Source organism: Cimex lectularius, unplaced genomic scaffold (assembly GCF_000648675.2).
Source record: "Cimex lectularius strain Harlan isolate CLEC.00 unplaced genomic scaffold, Clec_2.1 scaffold17, whole genome shotgun sequence".
Taxonomy (NCBI): Eukaryota; Metazoa; Arthropoda; class Insecta; order Hemiptera; family Cimicidae; genus Cimex; species Cimex lectularius.
The window spans coordinates 2,386,148-2,408,396 of record NW_019392640.1 but is presented as its reverse complement, the minus strand read 5'-3'; the positions used below and the strand labels follow the sequence as shown (position 1 = coordinate 2,408,396).

The 22,249-nt window shown below is 39.1% G+C and overlaps 1 protein-coding gene across 1 annotated transcript in view; it reads right to left on the bottom strand.

The window, feature by feature from the left end:
- LOC106672257 (regulating synaptic membrane exocytosis protein 2) overlaps positions 1 to 22,249 on the bottom strand; it is a 77,787-nt gene that overhangs the window by 23,929 nt on the left and 31,609 nt on the right. Inside the window, exons 3-8 of the mRNA XM_024228813.1 lie at positions 14,295 to 14,560; positions 12,294 to 12,586; positions 9,168 to 9,316; positions 4,653 to 4,872; positions 1,046 to 1,210; positions 30 to 175 (exon numbers count right to left, since the gene is read on the bottom strand). Of these exons, the coding sequence (XP_024084581.1) occupies positions 30 to 175; positions 1,046 to 1,210; positions 4,653 to 4,872; positions 9,168 to 9,316; positions 12,294 to 12,586; positions 14,295 to 14,560 (1,239 nt within the window). The remainder of the gene's footprint in view (positions 1 to 29; positions 176 to 1,045; positions 1,211 to 4,652; positions 4,873 to 9,167; positions 9,317 to 12,293; positions 12,587 to 14,294; positions 14,561 to 22,249) is intronic.

Genomic DNA, 22,249 nt, shown 5'->3' with positions numbered 1-22,249 from the left:
TTCTTCGATCCCCTTGCCTACGTTGTTACCTGTATCCGGCCTCCGACGTTCACGTTTGCCGCAGTGTTCATCCTGTGATGGCTTCTCAGCCGGGTGTTGTGTTGACCATGGAGGTCAGGGGAGCCGGGGGACGTAACCAGAACACTCGGTTTGTCCTTCCTCACGTCGTAAACATCTGCACAGACAAATCTCTCATTAATTAGTTAAGACTCGTGCCGATGAGGTTATCAGTGAATTATATAAATCTAATAGAGAGGTTTTTTAAATATTTCAACTGCTAATTCTATACTCGCATAGGGTGCATATGTCAATTTTTTCCTTCAAATAAAACGAATGTTCAAAAAGCTTATAAATATACAACTAAAGTGTACATCTAACTAAATTGACACGGTTTCTTCGATTAAAAAATAAACAGTAATAATTTTTGAAGTAACAATGTCTGCTCTGTTGATAAATTGGTGTTTCCTCTTTTCGAGTTGGATCGAAATATGTCTCTTAAAGACTAACAAGCCACTACAACATACTAAATACTATAACGTGGGGGGAAGAATCAGTCCGGGAATTACGACATACACCCATCATCAATCAGAAACAAAGTATAACATAAACATTACACACTGTGATTTTTTTTCTATTCAAACTTTTATTATAGCGGGGAATTTTATTTGCAGAAAGCACAATATTCTATGCGACCCTTACAGAAAGCAAAACCTGCAACAACACACACAACAAAATATTATACACAAACATACTTTCATTTGTTACAATAACAAAACAGACATATTAATTTTGTTTAAAAATTTATGTACATAATTTTATTCAGGCCACCCATTAATGTTTTGAAGAAGCGTTTTTTTTTAAATTATCTTGCGTTGTTCTATACTCATTAAAATTAATTATAAAAAATACACAAAAATAAATCACTCGTGGTACGAATCGATTCGAAACGAACGAGAGAGAGATTTAATTTCAAGATCTACGGGATGAACAGATGGACAGAAGTAGTGAGAGGGCTTGAGGAGTCACTGGGACTTAGGGGACTTACCCTTTGACGGGTGGATGTAAGGAAGGCGAGGGTGTCGGACCCCCAACGCTCTCGACACTATCAATTCCACTTGCGGCTCTTGCTTGCTTTCAGCGATTATATCGTAAACTTCTTGGAAGCTTTTCCCTTTAAGCGATCTCCCGTTCCACTCGAGGACTTCGTCTCCTAAAATGAAAAAAACAAATTTAATTATTCAAATTTAAAATTTCTTACTGGAGTGTATCAAGCCTGTGCAAATAAAGCAGTTATTTCATACAGTGCATCGAGTTAGAAAGAGTCATTGTGATTTCCGTTTTTTTCCAAATTTCTCGTGGCTTTTTTTAAAATTATTGTATTTCAAAATAAAAAAAAGTGAATATAGTTGGGTAGGAACACGTTACAGTATAAAATTCAGTGGTGCCCAGTACCTCATGACACATAGGTGACAGGAGGTACTTAATGGGGGTCCATCGCTGCCCACAAAATATATCGCATAGTTAGTTAAAATTTAAGCATTTTAGACAAATAATGCCTTGCCAAATAAGTGCGTAGCTTTTTTAAAAATAATTTTATTTGATAACTTTTGCGCAATCTTCAGTGAGGAACAGTTCCTGCAATGCCGAAACGCGTTTTAATAATTCAAATAAAAAAACCCGCTAGTGGAGACAGACCCAGTAAGCGGCCGTGTGCCGGTTCAACATAAGTTCACCAACTCGCCGACCAAAACTCATCTTCTACTGCGACCTAGTTCAGGTTCAACAAAAGTTGATCGTTAACTTTAGTCATTGTTCAGAAACAATTAACCGAATAATTACGTCCATAATAAAAAACAACAACAACAACAGGCTATTATCAAGCAGACCCAGTAAGTGGCCGTGTGCCGCTTCAACTGAACTAGGTCAACTTAGTGGGACTATCTAGACTCGCGAGAGTTCATCATCTTGACTCGCAGACCAAAACCCACATGATCTTTAACGTCCAACGTTTGCTGAACCTCTACTGGGTCATTTATTCGGTACGTCTTTGCTCGCGAGAGTTCCTCATTGAAGATGGCGCTAAGCCGAGACTGGACCAGCACCCACGATCAACTATGAAGGTGGATAGTCAAAAGATGGATTCCAAAGAAGGTAATGGCTATTAGGGGGGGGGGATTGGAAGATAATGGTTTATTATGAACTTCTCCCGCCTAACCAAACTGTTAATTATCGACTGGCAGCTCGCACAGGGGTAGACGGATTTTGCGGTTTGAACACTGCGTCTTGGGGAATCCCTTTAGCTGGAAACCGTCCACCCCAGAAATCTCCGCCATATGTCCCTGCTTAATATATCGGACGCTTCCAACCGTGTTTAAGTCTTTCTAACTTCAAAAGCCTGGTTCGAGGATTTTGAACGGAATTTCCCAGAGGCTCAGAATCTTTCAGAACGGAGAACCACATCTTCCGCCCTCATCTCTTTGGGCGGTAACTGTTATTCACATTCCTCATTGTCGGGATGTAAAAATGGTGCTGGTGGGTTGGGTACATTTTCAATTTTCCAAAATCTTTCGAAAAGAATTTCAACCGGCGTCGATAATTTAGTCAAAAATGTTTCATTTTCTTCCACGAGTAGAAATTAATTATTACAATGTGGGTGTCCACAAGCTTCCCCCGCCATTATGTATTTTATGTACAGAAACAACTCGGTACGTAAAATACCATCGATCGGTACGGGAGTGAAAATCTTGGTCTGCCAATAGCAAATATTGTAGATATTCCAAGATGATGCCGACGGTAATTAGAGGTAATTAATAAAGCGATCAACAACAAATGGCTGAATAACAAAGGAATCTCGAGAATCAAACATGCAGAGTTTTGAGGGTGGCTCCCTCGGGTTGAATTTTTGAAACCCCCAAAATCCACGACTGAAGCTTCAGATCCGACAAGAAACGCGAATCATGTACGGTGCCGGAAGGTCCTCGGGTCTGCACGATAACCGTGGAGAGCAGTATCGTTGACACGTTTTGTTGGACGAGCACAAGCTGGGAGACTGTGGATTCAGCGACTCGCCGAGGAAGGAATCCGGCGAATTTCTCGAATTATCATTCTCAAAAACTAACAGTCTATGATGAAAAGATACACAGCGATCGCAAGGGAATTCTTTTTCACCAGTACAACGCTCGACTCTTTTCAGGAGTTAGAAATAGTTAGAGCTTGGCTGGGAACTTGTTGTTATGTCTTGTTACTTCCTCGTGTATTCCAAAATTCAAATTATTCTCCAAGCTTTCGGCTGAGCTGAAGACATGAATGAAATATCCGAGCTTTGAGACGTTCTCATTATTTTAATCGAATTGCGTTTTTAAAAACGAATATTAGTACTTTCTTGTTGGAAATTTTGACAATACTGTATAATGTAGTACAATTTAATTTTTTTAAAGGAGTAGCTTTTTGATCTTGCGATAGAGTTCAAACTTTGAATTATCCCAAGACTGCCTGATACGTCTCAATCTGAGCTTGTGACGGATTATTGAAATAAAAAAGTAGACAAATTCTGCCTCATTGTTTAATTGGTCTCTTATGCCTACCAGTCAATTTAATGCTTATCTTCAACCCACTATTGCGGATAAGCATAAACAATCTCATTTTAACGTACCATGCAAGCAGAAAGCGGGGCAAGACGTATTTTCTTTTTATTAAACTATATTTGATTATTTCAATATTTGGTTGTTGCACATCATTATGGTCTGTCTATCCTCGCTGGGTTTGTTCTGTCAGACGCGTTCGTAATTTCGCCATCTTTAGTGTTTCTTCTTTACGATGCTCATCTTTATTATAAACCTGACTCAGATGGCGAAGGTAGCGCCATTATGTTTTTCTTTTTTATGAGTGCACCTTTTGTGAGTCTGTGTTCAATTAGCAGTTACAGTCGGCAATGTTCAGCTAGCAGAGCTGAGTTTTGCTCGGGCTTGATGCAGCAGATCTTTTAGGAAGTTTAGGCGAGACTTTCTTAAGGAAGGCTTTTTGCCCAAAGAAACACTGAAGATGGCAAAATGCCGTAATATTTCTGACAGCCTGAGGATATGAGAATATAGCCAAAATGATCGCTAACGACCTAATTTCATGGATAAAACTGACTAGTTTATATTTTGAAAAAATAGGCAAGGGTTATAATAAATTTTTTATGTGTAGTGATTTGTTGTGTACATACACGAACTGTAAATACACAAATTATATAAAAATAGTTTATAATTCTTAATCACTTTTGTTCGTAAAAGGTGCAATGGTGGTTGTGCTATGGTTTGTGGTTGTTGATGTTCTTCGTGACGCTGAAAAAAATTTAGAAAGGTGGGAAAATTTGCATCTCCGAGCCGTAATCAAAAGTATGTACATGTAAATTATTGATCATAACAACTAAACAAAATAAGGAAAAAATCTACGTATGGATAATTAACATTCGAGTGTAAGATTATATTACCAACGTTATAAAATGTTAAATAAGTTTAAGCATTAAAATTTCCAGTTTGATTCGACTTGAAAGAAGTGTCTGATTTTCGTAACTGTGAGCAAAAGCTGCAAGACAGACACAAAAAAGAAAAGAAAAAGCTACAGAAGGAAAATGACAGAAAGCTTGGATTAATCAAGATTATCCATACCAGGCCTTAGCTGGCCTTCGATATCCGCAGTGCTCCCTTTTTTAACTTTTTCTATAAGCGCCCCTCGTCCGCCGTTTTCTAACAGTTTTCCCCCGACAACTTTTAAACCGAGGATGGCAGCACTAGATGAATGTCCAGCGCTATCCCTCATACTCTTCTTCAGGATCATGTGACCTATTATACTCGAATTGTCCTTGCTAACTTGCCAAGAAAGTGGATGCTGAAATCAAAATTAGAATCATATGAATTTGTCTAATTCAATATCTTAATTTATTTAACAAACTGAACGTTTTTGTTGTTGTCATATCTAAATCTAGAAGCAGACAACAAAAAAAGAAGGGCAAAATTAAAAACGTACACTGTTCCAAACCATGCATCATGCAATGTCGATCGGGTGTTTTGTCTTAACAGTCTTTTATAAAGCAGAGAGGAGAACGTGCAAGCTTCTATCACAACACGCAATGTACTTACTTACACCAGGATTCATTGAACCCTTCGAGCTACGATCATTGATCATTGACTCAAATTGAAAAGTTCGCTTCCTATTCATGCTGGTAAAATCCATGCCCGGAATCACGGAAGTTTATCCAAAGCTGACTAAGAAATGAAATGTGAAGACGTTACAAGTCGTCATGTCGTACAGTTGAAATTGATTCTATTGTGACATTTTTTTTTCAGGTCCGCAGGTGGATGAAACTATAGTTGGGTAGTTTCCTGGTCCGCCCAGTCTCGCCATTTATGTCTGAGATAAGTTTGTGGAATAATCGGGTTTGCCGCCGAGGTCAATGGCCCATTTATGACCACCTCGAAGCCAGACTGTCGTTCTTATCCATGTTTATGTGAAACACTTAACGCTTAATCAAGGAGAAGTCACACAATGTCCGGCTATGTAAAATTTAAATCTACCTTTGGGGCTATCTAAAGGAAATAAATTGTAGGTTAATCATCTCACAGAAAACGAGCAATCTAAAATTTCAGGTTATGCTAGATTTAGACTTACTAACGCTTTGGAAGAGGGGTATAAGACGATTAGGTTTATTAGCAGGATTAGGTATGGCGCTATTTGATGGTGAATTTATGAATGAATGATGAATTCATTAGCAAAATTTTCTAATGAAGGCAAGAGGTCGAAACGCAGGCCAAAACAGCGGGACTAAGTGGACCAAAATGATCGGATACGGCCCAATCCCAGTTTAACCAGCATGCAGACCTCAAGAATAAAATACACGGTATGCTATTGCACATTAAAATCATCGCTTGGGGAGGAAGGTCTATAAACTATAAGAGATGTAATGAGGGTGAGGTTAGTTTAGTTTGTTAGTTTGAATTTATTGGCAAATTGACTGATGTTGATGAGAGGCTGTAACGCGTCTGGAACACAAAAAACAACAAGAGAAGACGGACCTGAATGAATGGAAATAAACTAAAGGTTAATTATCTGTTAATTAATTAGCAGATATCAAAAAGAACTTATACCGTACCCGGGGCTATGTACTAAGGGTTGGCGGTTTAATATGGACGAGAGGTCTAAACGCATCTGACAGGCGGACAGAACGATACTAGGCGGACCGAAATGATTGGAAATAAACTTAACTTGTTAGTCATCTAACAGCTCTCAAGAAGAAACAATATCCACTATGTTACATTTATACATATTAACGCTTGGGGGCGAAGGGGTGTAAGATTATAAGAGATATACGCTAAGTGAGGCAAAAGCGATATTAAATTATGAATATATTAGCGAAATTAGGCGCGTCTGATAGGCAAAAACACGAGTCTGGGCGGACCGAATGAGACGAACAAACCGCAAATTAATTATCTCGCAGACCTCAAGAAGGACTCACCCTATATCCGGCTAAGCTACATCTAGTAGACCTATTAACGCTTGTGGGTGAGGGTTGTAAGCAGGGTGAGGCAATGGAGCTAGCTATTGACGCTAAATTTTCTGACAATCGCGAAAAGACGTAACGCGTCTGAAAGACAGCAAAACTTGGTGGACTGTAATAAACGGAAATGAACAATGTACAGGTTAATCAGATCTCTCATCTCAAGAAGAAATCTAAAAAACGAGAAATGAAAAAGAGGAGGGGTTTAAGACTAAGGGTATAAACGGGCAAGGATCAGAAGCACCAAATTCCAGGTTTTTTTTCCAGGTCACTGTGAAGACTTCAAGGTAAAATCTCTATTACTGCTGGTTGCCAATTTTTATTTCTTGACTTTTAGAGCGAAAATAAAGAAACTTCTTTTCAATCGAAATTATATTAATAAAACCCACCAGTGAAGATGGCGAGAAGCTTAAACGTGTGACAGGCAAAACAGCGAGAATAGGCGGACGAAAAACAAATTAGGTTCTGTCAGTCTAGTAATGCACCAATGTTCGATAAGTTGAATAAAAGTGGATTTAATTTAAACTAAATCTTTAAAAACCTGCAATAATTCAAGAATACGATTGCTTTTGTCGGAAAAAAATTAACGTTCCACTTCGAAAATGTATTCTGGGTTTCTTTTTGCTTCAAATGACTCTAAATGATTCCTCATTTCAAAGTAATTCACTGGTGGAAATGACAGAAAGAATCAAATCTAACGAATCATGCCATAAATGATATAAATTGTTAAGCTAATGACTGACATTTACTTCATGGATTGATTATTGTAACAGATTCGTTATCGGGGTTTTAATTTTTGTCCCGACATCTTTTTGTAAGCTGAAAATCTCAAGTGAATGCACCCAAGGATCTACTTATTTAAACCCCGACCTAAGCATATTTCAAGCAGGGCGAGCCCCTATCCCCCTTGTTTAAGACATTTCCTCTGTACTAGTCCTTCACCGACGGATGTTTAATTTTTATGCTAGTTAATATGGTTTAGAAAGTGCTTAATACACCATTTATTTTCATTTTTGTTCTTGGAAAAGCTATGAATCGACGTCTGTGATGGTAGAGTATATTTTGTGAGATTTCCTCTTGACGTCTGGTTATGATCTTGGGTTCGATTCCCACCGTCGCCGCTTGAATTTTCTTTAATTTTTCTCCCCGCCCACACAAAAAATATAACAACATCAACTGTTCAACGAACGTACTGTGGCTAATATAAAAAAATTGTTAGGCCATTACAAAATAAAAATAAAATAATGCCTCTCCCTTCTTATATCCTTTATACCTCCCGATTAATGTGGCTCTCTTCAGGTTGGTTTCTGAAATGTCACCAAACACGAATGTAAACTATGTCATTAGTCGAGAATGAGAATACAAAAAAGCCAAGATAAAACCAAAGATCATGGTTTTTGAAGCTGGTTGTACCAGAATGGTGGCTCTGACAACTGTACACATGGTTCAATGAATATTTATTTTTAGAAAAGCTGTTTAGGTAAACTACATATTACATGTAGAAAAAAGGGAAGCCTGTCAAGCTACCAGGCAAAAAAAAAGTCCCATGGCCAGTCAGAAAAAGAATAGCAAAAAGGCGTTATATTGATCTACACCTTCTCCAAAAATGTTTTGATTTTTTGACCTTTGCGTATTAAATCAAACGAAATAATCATGCTTATTCTGTTGAACAAATTTAAAATCCCTTCTGTTGATATTTTATAAGAGCTCATGCAAAAGCTAGAATATACGTCCGACTGTTTGAGGATATTTGAGATCTCAGCGTACCTAGAACTATAGCTATATTAAAGCCAGAAGCGCAAAACTTGCATTTTGAGCATGATTTGAATTCCTGTTTCGACAGAATCGAGTCCATTTTGGCAAATCCATTGTGTAGTCACTAACTTGCACCAGTATTCTTCCGTATAATTTGAATTTCACGTGTTAAAGGTCAAATGGTGTTATCTAGAGTGGACATAATATTAACGAGGTGTAGATATACGAGGACATGAAATGGAAGAATATCTATTAGATCTATTAGGTTTCGTGGTCCGATTGAACAAATAAATTCTTTTCAATTAATCAATCTTTAATTAAGGTTTTTTGAGATAAAAAGTCAGTGTCACGAGCGGGATTCGAACCCACCACCTCCGGCTAAATACGCCGCTGCTCTACCAATTGAGCTATCGTGACTTCGATCCACTCGGACATTAACTTCCCACTTTTTATCTCAAGCTCGTGACACTGACTTTTTTATCTCAACCAAAACCTTAATTAAAGATTAAATAATTGAAAATATCTATTAGGTTATTTGCTTTAACACCTTACTGTAAAAATTAACACTAATGGAAGTGAGGTTCAAAATATTGTGTCCGAAAGGAAGCAGTGAATTAGCTTTAATTTTGATTCTCTGCCCTCTGGTTTTAAGGTAGTCCAAAGTTAAAAAAAAGTGAAGAGTGTGCAATAACGTCGATTTTGTAAATAAATTAGTCAAATATAAACAGTACAGTTTTGAAGCTGATCTAATTCGTGTGATTGAAGACGGTTTTGGGAAGGTCCTAAAGCTTCTAACGGTTGACTAACGCCTTGGTCACATTTGATTTTGCACTAAGCTGTCTATTCTCTAGGTGTGATAATGCGCCGTCTTTACCTTTGGAGCTGAGTTGGAGTCCTCGCTCGACGTGAACGTACTCGACGTATCAATCCCCGAGTCCTTGGTACCGTGACCATCAAATCTAACGGTCTTCTTTCTTCTCCTTTCCACAAGTATACTGGGCCCCTCTCTCCTCTCTGTCACCACTGGCAATGTGCAACAACAACAACCAACAACAACAATACAACACACCACATTACACAAGGCACCAGCATTTAATAATGGAGAATTTATATTGGCCCCTTTTTTCCTTCGATCCGTACCGTCGGAAAACGCGACTTTTTCCCGCTTATTCTCTCGTTTGTTATTTCTTATAGGAAAATACAATTTTGTCTTCGATCTTTCAATGTTTGACAGTTGTTTATAAAATCCCCAATTAAAAAAAAATTCTCTCCTCAATGCAGCTTGTTTAATTATTATAACCCCCCTCTTACCATTAATCCACTAAGCCCCGTAAACTTTGTATTTACGGCAAACGCGGCGATCGGGATTGAGTTCGTTCTACTAATTCGTTCCGTGACAGACAATGAAGTTAACGCTTGAGACGCACGAGAACAAGATAAAGCATAACGGCAGAACTATCAACCGATTCCGCTAGCGTGCTCAGTTTGTAAAAGGTAATTTGCTGTAAGACTATTAACAACTAATTTTGGCTGTTGTAAAAAAACAAAAAAGATCTAAAATTGTTTCAAATTCTTCTTAGTTTAAGATAAGCTAAGAGGTCTACTAGTTAGTACAAAAATTACGTATCTATTTAATGAGAGTCATGATCGATCTGTCAAGTTTGAAATTTTATACGGTCAAAAGAAAGTAAGCGGTCTTGAAAATATACACTGACAGGCAAAAAATTCCACACAATTGATTTGTTCATTTTCTTGATAAAAGAAAATTTTGCCCTTAATTTGTCTCATTGTTTTTACCACTAAATATTTGTTTATCCTATATTTTAAAATTTCCTATTTTAAAATGGGAATATCAATTAGAGGTAATCCTTAATCCAAAACAAGGATAAAAGATTTTTCAACTTTAAATGACTTTAAAAAAAAAAATGTTTATTCAGTCTCATTTGAATTCTGAAGCAATAAACCGTTTAGTTTTCATCTTTGTTTTCTGTTTGTTAATTCCAATTTTTAAAGTTAAAAATGCCATTTACTGCTGAGGATGTTGCGCGTGTTGCGGCATTTATTGATAATGGACATTCCATCAGGTATGCGGCTATCGCCATCGGAGTTCCTTACGAAACTCTGCGAGACGCCGTTAGACGTTTTCGAGAATCTGGGTCCTACCATAAAAGGCCCGGTTCTGGACGTCCTAGGGTAAAAGAACCACGGGATGACCGTTTTTTGACTTTGAGAATTTTGCGAAACCGGCACTTTACTGTTGTTCAAGCGATACATTAGCTCCAGGAAGTTCGAGGTGTCTAAATTTCTGAATGCACTGCTCGAAGAAGGTTAAATCAGTATGGACTGATGGCTTTTCTTCCCGTAAGATGACCAGAATTGACCAGAACACACAGAGTTGCTCGCATTTGCTCGAGAACAAAGCCATTGGTCTTTGGACGTTTGGTCTGCTGCACGTTTTACCGATGATTGTAGATTTGCTTTACGATATCCAGATGGTGAGAAGGCGAAATGAAAGGTCCGAAGCCTGTAATTGCCCCCAGAGCCAACCTTTTCAAAGTAGCTTAGTGATGCTGGGTGTGGGAATCTCAATGGAGAATCTCACAGAGTTGGTTGTTTTGTCCGTGGGGGGTCTTTGACGGCCACTCGCTAAGTGGAGGAAATTTTGGAACATGACGCTTGCCTATCCTCGATGATATCAGCGACAATCCTATTCTAATGCACGATAATGCCCGTTCACATGTCGCTCGCATAGTACAAATGTACCTTGAACAGCATAACATTAAGGTCTTTGGGGCTCAGGGGCCAGCAGCTTTCCAGACTTGAACCGCATCGAACATTTATGGGATAACCTCAAAAGCCGAATAAAAGCACGTCCATCACTTCCTGATCTTGAAAGGTCTCTTTTTGAAGAATGGGCTAACCTCCAGCAAAGAAACATTTCCAGACTGGTAGAAACTATGCCGAGGTGTCTTCGAGATGTAATGAAGACAAGAGGAGGAAATACGCGATATTGAAATGTTAACTAAAAATCTAATTACACCAAATTTTATCTGACCGTCTTTTTTTATTTTTCTTTTTCCTTAGCAATTTTTTTAAAACTTTTTGGACAAAGACTCAATTATTAAACGTTAAAAAAACGTGAAACCTTGATTAGCATATAAAAATATATACAAATCAAGTTATATTACAAATGGGTGGAATTTTTTGCCTGTCAGGGGAATTTACGAAAGGACACTGGTAGTAATATAAATAAATACAGTATTAAAATTTTAAGACTACTTCTCCCCTTTTTTTATTTTAATCTATGATAAAACACTGTCTATAAAGCTTAATTTATTACACATCGTAACTTGTCTATACTTTTCAACTATACGATTGTGTTTTTATCGGGGCATGAACATGATTATTTAGGAGGACGGTCTGATCTACCAAAAAATATAAAAATATGAAAAACTGTTTTCTATTAAAAAAAAAAAAAAATCATCAGAAATGCTACACAAAGATAACGCAAAAATAAAAGAACAGTAGCGAGTCAGATGAACGATTCGAATAAAGAAGAAATCCACTACGTACAAAATATACATTTAAAGAAAAAGGAGAGAATCCACACACATAATCGAAAATAAAGTTACAATAATAAATGTCTCTTCTGGGAGAATCATGCACACAAAAACCAAGCTGCATCACCCGAAGGAACACTGAAAAAAGAAGTATTATTGAGGCTCACCGCCAGAAACTTTTTAATTTTTTCATCTAAGATGGCCTGCTTATCGAGACGCTGGTATGCAGCCGGCCTATCCCTGTCACCTGCGTGCGTAGAGACAGAAGTGAGTTAACATAATTTCTTTCTTACTATTTTTCTTTCCAATACACCCGAAATACCAACAGAGCAATCATTACTTCGTTACAACCCTAAATTTTTTATTATTTCAAATTTTGTCTATTGTTTAGGGAAAGAATACAAAGTGTGTCAAATTCCCGAAGGAGGGTTTTTTCTCACCTTTTTCGTTTTCATGTTCCTCACAGCTGGTACATTCGGGGGTGGATCGCATCTCGTCCTCCGAACTGGAGAAGGAACGCTGGGGCTGGACGACTGCGTGGGTCGCCCTGGGGGACAGCTCGCCGACCTTTTTGACCGGACCGCTCCGCCTGTGCTTCTTGACGGCGCTGGCCGCTCTCGGGCCGCAGTCCATCGAGGACGACTGCTCCGAACTGAAGGAGTCGTTCCTGAACTCGGGCTGCGGTCCGCACTGCTGTGCTCGCATCAGACCTTCCAGCTCACCCCTGTAGTACCTGGGCCAGAATATAAATCGTTAATCGTTAATCGTTAATCTGTTAAATAACCGTTGGCCAGACTAGTCATCATTAGGTGTAAACTCTATCTTCTTCTGATGCAATTGATGCAACAAGGACATAGTGAACTGAACAAGGTTACATTCACTCATTGTAGATCGAAGGTTTCAACTTTTACTCTGTCCGACTAGGCCTACTCGATAGTGATCATCGGATTTATAGGATTGGATGAAAAGGTAAATAGGAGGAAGTTTTTCCGGCCATACTCTGTTAAAAGCTTGACAGATGCCCAGGAAAACACTTGGAGTCATGTTGTACCGGAACTGGATCATATAGTGTTGGGGTCCGTCTTTATTCGCATGTTTGTTGAATTACTCAAACCTCCGAATAAAGACGGACCTCAATAAGTAACCCAATACCGGTTCATCATCAGTTCTCAATCCTGCAGACCAACACCCAGCATCAACTTGGAGTATTGCTTCAACTAAAGAAAAGGATGGTGTGTAAAACACGATGGACTTGGTGAATGGAAGAAGAAACTTTTCGAACTCTTTTTCAAGGAAGAAAAGCAGACTGTTGAGACCGAACCTATAACTTTGCAATTTACCCGTATATGTTTAGCGGTCAAAATTGAAAGTAGAAATTTGCAATTAATTATTCTTTTTATCGAAGGTCTTAGTTAAGATGAAAAAGTTAGTTCACGAGCGGGATTCGAACCCACGACCTTCGACTAAATACGCCGCTGCTATAACCACTTGAGCTATCGTGACTTCGAAGGTCGTGTGTTCGAATCCCTTTCAACCAAGACTTTTTTGTTTACAATAGATACCAGGGATTGGAGGAGTTCCCTTCTGAGCACTGCAGCTGAGCTGTACAGCTTTATCCCTGGCTCCATATTTTTGGGGGAGGGCTCACAAATGTGAACTTGAGCCCCCGTTGTACTGGTGTTCTTCCATCGAAGAAACTCATTTTTGAAGGGGGTTGGGACCATATTCAGGGTCGCTGTGATCTGATCCCGCTCCTTCCATTGATGAGTGCCGTGTCAATTTCTTTCAATTGCGGCTACCGGTTCCCTTAGGCGTCAGAAAAGTCCAGAGGCGACGGTGGGGATCAACCCACGACCTCGGGATCTACTAGCCGAGGGTCTGACGCCTTAACCACTCGGCTACCGCGGCCCCCCAACCAAGACCTTAGATAAAATTAATAATTTATTTACGGTTTACGTTTGATTAGGCTCTCAATTTTGCTTACGATAACCTTGGTTTCAGTTTCAGTCTGTGGAAGTGGAATGAGCTGGTGGTTACGGCAAGATCAGATTTGGGAAAGAGAGCAGACATCGGCTAATATGAATGTCGTGGTATGGCGGTGAAAAGGAAGCTCTAGGATATAGATTAATTGTACCAGGGTACTTCGTTGCGTACAGCATCGCGGATAGGATAATTGGAAGATGCCTGGAAGAAGCCTTAAGGATGATGTGACGCAGGAGAAAGGTTTTCCATTGTGTTTTCACAGAAGATCCAGGTGCTAAGGTGAAGGCTGTCAGATGCTTGATATATATGATCTAGAAGACACTTGGAGTACTGATTGAACTCAAGGGTGTTATGGTGCGCATAACGTGATGGGCTTGTCCACTTCTAACTTTACATAATTGTTCCCGTCAAATTTTAAAGTTTTTAAAGTCGGTAACGGACTCGAGTGTGAAATTTACCTCATTTCTTCTTCTCGCGCTTGGTCTTGCTGCGAGTACTGCCTCCTCAGCATGCTCCCCGTCCTCACGAGGGGCTGGTTCTCCTTTTCTGCGGCGCTGTGTGCCCGCTCCAGCTTCGGCCGCTTGTCCATGAGTGTTCCCGACTGCATGTCCGCTTCTATCCGCCTCATGACGGGGTCTCCGCCGTGCATCCCTTTGTTGATCCATTGGCCGGTCTTGCTCAGCAGCTCCTGCTTCTTACGGCAGAGAATGCACACCCAGATTACCTGCAACCACAACGGATCTATATATCGGCAAGTTTACTTTTGTTCCGATTTCAGTAACAACGACCAAGCTACAACAAGAATTGAACACTCAATGTAAAATAAAACAAAATAAATTTAAAATGTATACAAACATATTTCCTAGGTTCTACATATAGCAGAGATACAAGTTCATGTGGATTGTTGGGCATCCGCTTATGTGTCCTCCGATCGCAGGACGTCCGTTCAGATTTATTTACCCAAGAGGCAGATTGCGGCGAGGACATGTCGCAGTGAGCATAATGCGGTGTTTTAGTTTATAATTGTCGGAAAGCGGGATGAATGAGGAGACGAGATCTGGCTCATCTCCAACCCACTTGACATTTGTCTCGCTCTTTTCCCGGCACGCCCTGGGATCCGCCGCCGCTTCCGCGAGCGATAAGTCGAAATCACAAGCCGAAAAGAAGAAGAAAAAAGATTAACCTGTAAGTATTTTGAATACCAGTTTTCAATTGTTTCCCAAGGGCAATCGTTGAATTATAAAATTTATCAGCAATACGCAGATACATTCTGGACTCGATATGCCCTTTGTTTATACGTAACCATTATTGAACAACACATTCCATCATAAAACTTGAATCTCTCCTATTAATCGTTTAATTATTTACAATAGTAAAAATAAGCTTTATTTAGAAACCATCCATTGGGTATTATTTATAAAAGGTATTATGGCTTCTGCCGGAAGTGATTATTGTGATAAACGCTGCGGACTGTACGCGACGTGTGCTTGCGTCGGATAGATGTGCACACCCCACCAAAACATGGCAAGGCGTCGGGTAGCGTCGCATGGCGTAGCATCGTGTGTGTTCCCGGCTTAAGTGTGCTATTTCGGAACTAATAGAAAACTGAACTCTAACTGACTAAAAAAAATAGTAACGATAGAAAACTGAACAGTAACACAAACTGTTGTTTGTTAAAAGATGAGCAACCTTGCAACTATAAATCCATTTATGTGGTCTGATTGACCAAATTACTTATTTCAATTAATTACTCTTTTTATGTAAGGTCTTGGTTGAGATGAAAAAATAGTGTCACGAGCGGGATTCGTACCCGCGAGAAGTGAATCCTGATTACGCGACATTTGAAAAATTGCAATAAGAAGGAAAATTCGAGGGTTTACGTTGGAATGGGGAGTTGGTGTCCAAGTGGATGTAAGTCACGATAGCTCAACTAGTTAGAGCAGCGGCCTATTGAGCCGAAGGTCGTGGGTTCTAATCCCCCTCATGACATTAACATTTTCACCTCAACCAAGACTCTACATAAAAAGAATAATTAATTGAAACTTGCAAATATAATTTAAAAAATCATTATTCGGTACAACAGAAAATAATTCACAAGACATCTTCAAAAACGTATGAATAACCTTCCTGAACAAAAGTATGAGTCGCATAAGTCCCTTGATTATGGCGTGAAGCCTAAACGCGCATAAGTGAAACGTAAATCAGAATAGAAATAAAGGGTCCGACAAGTGTCCAGTTTCGATCGGTTCAACATGGTTGAAATGTTATCAGATTTAGCTGATGAGAATTTCTTATGGTGGTTCACGTTTATCCGTTGTTGATACTTATTATTAACACACTCTCAATACGACAGACAAGAATGACAATGATCTACACGGAAAACAAATACTTTGAGCCCTGAAGATGATCTCAATAAAGATCGAAACGTTGGCACGATAAAGAAAATGTTTTTATAAAACCTACGTCATACCAGATCGCATCTCACGACCTCCAAATAATCATTGTTAACATATTTAACTCGGTACAACGGTTGCGTGAATTTCTTTAATTTTTTTTTCTCAATTTTGCATTTTTTTTCCAGCTGTTTCAAACATTTTATAGTCAGGGGTCAGGTTGTCTGTATAAAAATCCGTCCAGACGAATATTTTCTTGGACGAAAAACGACCGGCCTTCATTTGTGGTCCGACACAGTGAAACCGGTCGCCTTTCTCTTTCGATGGCATATTTTTGGCAGCACAATGATACTGCGCCAAGACCTCGGCCGTCTGCGCACCCCCTGGCCCGTTTGTGATTTTCCCCTCGGCCAGTTTATTTACCGCTGTGTCGCAGCAAAGGAAAAAAAAAGTCTCGTGCTCATCCTCGTCCTTTAGAGTTAGTTACGGGAGGCCGTAACTGTTATAAACTCCGAGAGGGATACAGACCGAGCCGAATGAATGGGCCATATGACCGAATCGGCTACACACTTGTATTGATTCACGGTCCACTAGCCGGGGGAGAGCCTCCTGTGTGCAGTGTACTCTTCGTTCAATTGAACTTTTCGTCCCGAGCAATCGACAGGCACTTGGCTGATGAAAAATGTCATTTTTATTCAGAAATCGTGAGATGCGGTCTGGTGTGATGTAGGTTTCAGAAAAACATTTTCTTTATTCTTTATGATAATTATTTTCTTTTTCTGAAACTACATCACACCAGACTGCATCTCACGATTTTAGAATAATTCTCGATTAACGGTCACTAATCACCACACAAATGTCATTTTTCTTTATTTAGACGATTTCAAATGAGGGCTAATGACCTCAAAAATGGCCGCGGATCGATTAATTTGATTCAAAATGGATTTGTACATGCACAAACGCAAAAGGTCTATTGTAAATACCAGAAACATAAACTCCTCATTCAGTATCAATCAAAATTCATTAGTCAAGTTGTGCGATCCCACGTTCATAACCACTTCGAGGGAACACTCGAAAAACTCTTGCATTGGAACCTCAACTTCTAAACTAAATTAAACAAATTAAATATTATGAACCATGACAGATAACAGTAGTAATCTGAAGGAGCTAGGTCTGAGCTATATGGTGGATGCGGGAGGTCTTTGATGCGATCAAGATTTTCCTATTTGGAACAGATCCGGCTTTAATTAAAATCAAGGGTTGCTGACAATTGCGCGTAAATTTTATCGCAGTAGTTAGTATTCAGAGTTCGTAAAACATCCATGAGGACCTAACTCGTGATGAATGACAACTTCCTTTTTCCAACAATATGGATTTTTGCCACACTGCACTCTTGCAGTAACTGACGGGTTGTCATACGTCTGGATTTCGCCAATAAACCAAATTTTCAACAGCTATGGCCGTCTTTTAGTAAAGTTCAATATCAATTGTGGTTTTCAAAAGATTTTTGTAAGTTTCTCTCAGAGGAAAGCTTGGGCTTAGGTGAAGTGAAGTCTGACTACTGCTCTTTTTCGCCTTCCTCATTTTGTGTAGATGGCAGCTAAAAGTCCAGATATCTCACACACCCTGGGAAGTACGTAAGTGATTGGACTTGATTCTTGAAATTGCTATAGAACATCATCAATCCATCGATTCTTGACTCAACACAATGACACACCTTTGTTCACAGCTTAATTAAATTTATGACTATACTTGTCCTCGTTGTTCTGTTTTAGTCAGAAATACCTTCCAACAATTCATGAATTTGAAAGAAGCCTTCCTTTTCTGAGGCGATGACTGTCTTAACCTGCCATCTTTTTTTTGACCTTTGTCCTAGTGACAATCTCTACAGTTCACCAGCTATTTTCAATTTTGCCATAACATCACGTTTATTTATTATGCCAGTTGTTTATTATGCTCGATCATATCTCATGATAAGCTGGAGTACTCAAAAGTCTATTCTACAAGAGCCCTTCATGATAGAATAAGACTAGTCACTACCTTAATTCATCTCAGGTTATCAGAGAGGCCTAAGAGTAACTACTTAATAACCTAAGTACAGAACATAATGTGTAACAACAGAACTGCTGCCTGAAAAAGCTTATGATTATTGTACGCATATTAACTGCACTTTAGAGAAACAATAGGCATATGGAAAATACTAGGAGTGGCAAGAATGGCAAGAAAATGGTTCTTTAAACACCTAAACAACCATCTTATTTAATAAGGAAAGATTCTTTCTCCTCTGCCAAAGATTCGACATTGGTCACATAAGAACTTTTTAAAACTTTTGTAGGACATTGCTACTTCCATCAACCTCGTGCTCTTTGAAGAATCTAGAGGCTGAAGTCTAAATTTCAAATTTTACAGTGAGGTCTGTGAGTGATAGACCTGAAGCTTCGGAAATTTGGCACGATCACCCTGGTCTGCGTGCTATCGCTGGTTCGTTCCGGCATTTCACATTTAAGCTGTTGGACTGTAACTGACTGGCTGATCGAATGATTGAATCTAAAAGTAATTAGTTTTGTAATTAATAAGTAATTATTTTGTTAAACAACTGTGCATTCCAACCATAGTATATGACGATTCTTCTTTTTTATAAAACGTTTATAACTATTCAGGCTACCGAAACAATATAGATTATAGCGAAATGCCAAAGCAAAAATACAATCTCGACAGGAGAGTACAAATGAAGCAAACTATGTATGACAGTAATAAGTGGTTATAACGAAGATAAATAAGATCCAAAATAAGAAGCTAGTAAATCTTTTGGACGTCGTGTTTTTAAACGTGGCCAGGCGGAAACAAAGTTCGGACCTTAATTGTTACGATACGACGCTTAATACTTCATTCAAATCATCTAACTTCCTCATCTTGACATTCAACACCATATTGTGAAAATTTGTGGGACCGTTTCCCCGTCACAACGTACTTTGTATTCGTAAGTCTTTATAGAACCAACGTCACGAAGTACATATAAACAGTAGGCAAGGTATACGGCAAATACAACCGACCAACTTGAAACACGTTACGTTGGGTCCACGCATGGATATTTTTACGTGAAACGATTTCGTTTATAGAAATGTTTCACCTTTCCTTTTTTTATCGCGCTAAGTCAGGTTTGACGCCATCAATCATAAAGGGCTGATATTATTTCGATAAAATCGGTTAATTATAGAACAGCTGGAGTCCGCACGCACGCAATTTTCCTCCTTATTTTTCAGTCTCTTAGATTTCAGTGGTCTCCTGCAAACTCCGAGCTTTGGATTACTTCCCGCTGAGGTTTAAGTGTTTATAAATCATCGGGCTGATGAGATACGAGAAAAAAAAAACTAGGTGTATTTGAAAGGTTTAAAATGTATTACTATATAAAGGATAATCTCTCTAATTAAAACGAAGTGCTTCAATAGATTTTCACCAGAATATTTGAAAAGGACGAAAACATTCATATACTGAAGATATTGAGCAGACCAAGGTGATCAGATGCGTCGAATTTTTGGCCAAAAGCAGTTTCTTTCTTCGGTTCTATTGCCGATATTGCCAATGGATGCATTATTTTGTTTTGAAAATCTAGACGGCATGCGTCGGATGTTAAAGTTGATGGGTGGATTTTGGTATGCCAATCTTGGCTTAGCGCCATCTTCAGCGAGGAACTCTCCCGAGTTTAGGTGGATCCAGTGCAGATTCAACAATAGTTTGACATTGTTAACTTTTTTCAGTATTCAGAAACGACTAAATACGTCCAGACGCAAAAACACTTCCTATTGACAAGTAGTTATAGTGTAATATGTCATTGGACCGTTTGGAACATCAACATGATAATAATAGATGCTAGGAAGCGAGGGTTTACTGCAAAACCCAAGCACTGCAGCCTTCTGCTTATTGTAATGTTCGTAATTCCTTGGTATGGTATTGTATTATCTTCCTAGTTCCTTAGTTCAGTGCATAGGCTCTAACCTTCTCCTTAGGAGTATCAAGTCATTGACTGTCGCTGCTACAATTTCATTCCCTATGTTTTTTCGTATGCTAGGTTGAATCTCCATTGAGCTGTTGCTTCGCAGTCGAAGATGATATGGGTGGCTGTTTCCTCCTCCTCATTACATAATCTGCAGATAGGATCATCGTTGTATATGCCCATGTTGTGTAGATGTTTTCTCAGATGCCAGTGACCGGTTAGTAGTCCTACCACTCCTCTGAGTTTAGCCCTTTCCAGTTGCAGCAGAGATTTTGTAGGTCTTGGTGAGGGTTGTTTCATCAATAGTTTACTATGTCTCGCATCGCTAGAGTTTATCCAATTCTCCTTTTGTTTTATTCAGATCTTTTCTGCGATGGAGGCATCTATATTTGTTTTTGTTATCCCAAGTATAGGTTCGGGGACATGAATGGCCTTACGGATCCTCATGTGGCCAGCCTGTCTACTTTCTAGTTACCCCAAATTCCTCTGTGCCCTTGTACCCAAGATATCATCAGGTTGTTGTGTTTCCCCAGATTTTGGAAATTTTGAATGCATTCACTGACTAATTTTGATGTAACTCTTTTACATGCTAGTGCTTTAATGGCTCCTTTTTTACGTCAGTATAACCTCCTTTAAGATTTTCTATGGTATAAGCATTAATACCATTTCAGCTTGAAAGACCGAGGTGTACTTCCCTAATGAGTTTAATTGCTCATTAACATAGATCATGTTCTGTCTTGGCTTCATATCGCTGATTTGGCCTGACAAACGCGTTAAGGCTTCTTCTTCTCTGGGTCTCTGTTTGTTTCCATCTTAAAGATATCGGGAGGGGACCGCGGTAGCCGAGTGGTTAGCATGAGAGACTCTCACCTTTTTTCCCGATAACCCCCAAATTGAACACACAAGAATTCGTACTATGGCTAATATGCAAGATCATAAGGAAAAAAAAAAAAAAAAAAAAAGATATCGGGAAGTTGAAATTTGTCTGACAGGTCAAATCAGCAAGGGTAGAAAGACCAAAACGACCAAACTACAGGTTCAGCATAACTGAACACCCACTTGAAAGTAATCTTTTGTAATGTTGTCATTTAAATATGACACAAAGGAAAACCGTTATTAGAGGGCTAACCTCATTGTTTCTAGGTGATCATAGACTAACTCCGTGATTATTTGGAGTGTGTGATGACCCTTGGTTCTTAGGTTCTTCTGAAAAAGGTTGACATTACATATTAAACCCTTAAATGCAGTGGTGATTCGATATACTTCCGAGTTACGATGATCACCTTGATGGCTTGTATAAGGATACGTAATCTACATTAGATTATTACCATCCCAACCCTAGATCAAGACAGATTACTCATAAAAACGTAAACGATTCTTGAGGAAAAATCACAAAATCCTCGGTCCTTTTTTTACGCTGACCCACGAGACGCCCGTTAAATTCGGGACGTCTGCGACTCCACAGTCCAGGGCCGTCGTAAAACCGTTTACGGCCCGTTTCCGAAAAGGGGCCCGTTTTTTAATTATCAACCGTCCCAGGGCGTAACAAGTGCAGGAGTTGTACTGCGGCCAGTTATGAATAAGGGGCCGTGAGTGACGTCACCGAGATATGACGTCTTTTTATTGATCCCGACCGGCCACACTCCTTGGGTGGGGTTAGTTAATAATTCCCACTGTTCGGGCCCACGTGGGCAAACAATGTCCTAATTGTTTAAAACTTGAACGGGACGATCAATGCAAAACGTGCTGCCTGGTCTCTGAAGCTAAAACTTACAATCAGCCTTACATATAAAATCCACGGGGCCATTTAAAAACGAGATCTGTTTCGCAATAACAAAATGAAAAATCACTTTTCTTTTGCTTTACAGCCCTTTTCAACTTTACTACGTTTCATCTGATATGAAATGGGAAAATAATATCAGTAGCTGTTGTATAAATCGCTTTTGTCGATTTTTGTAATCTAGGCAGCTGTGATATTATCAGAGGAATCTCTAAGATAAAAGGGGGAAGACACAACCAATTTTAT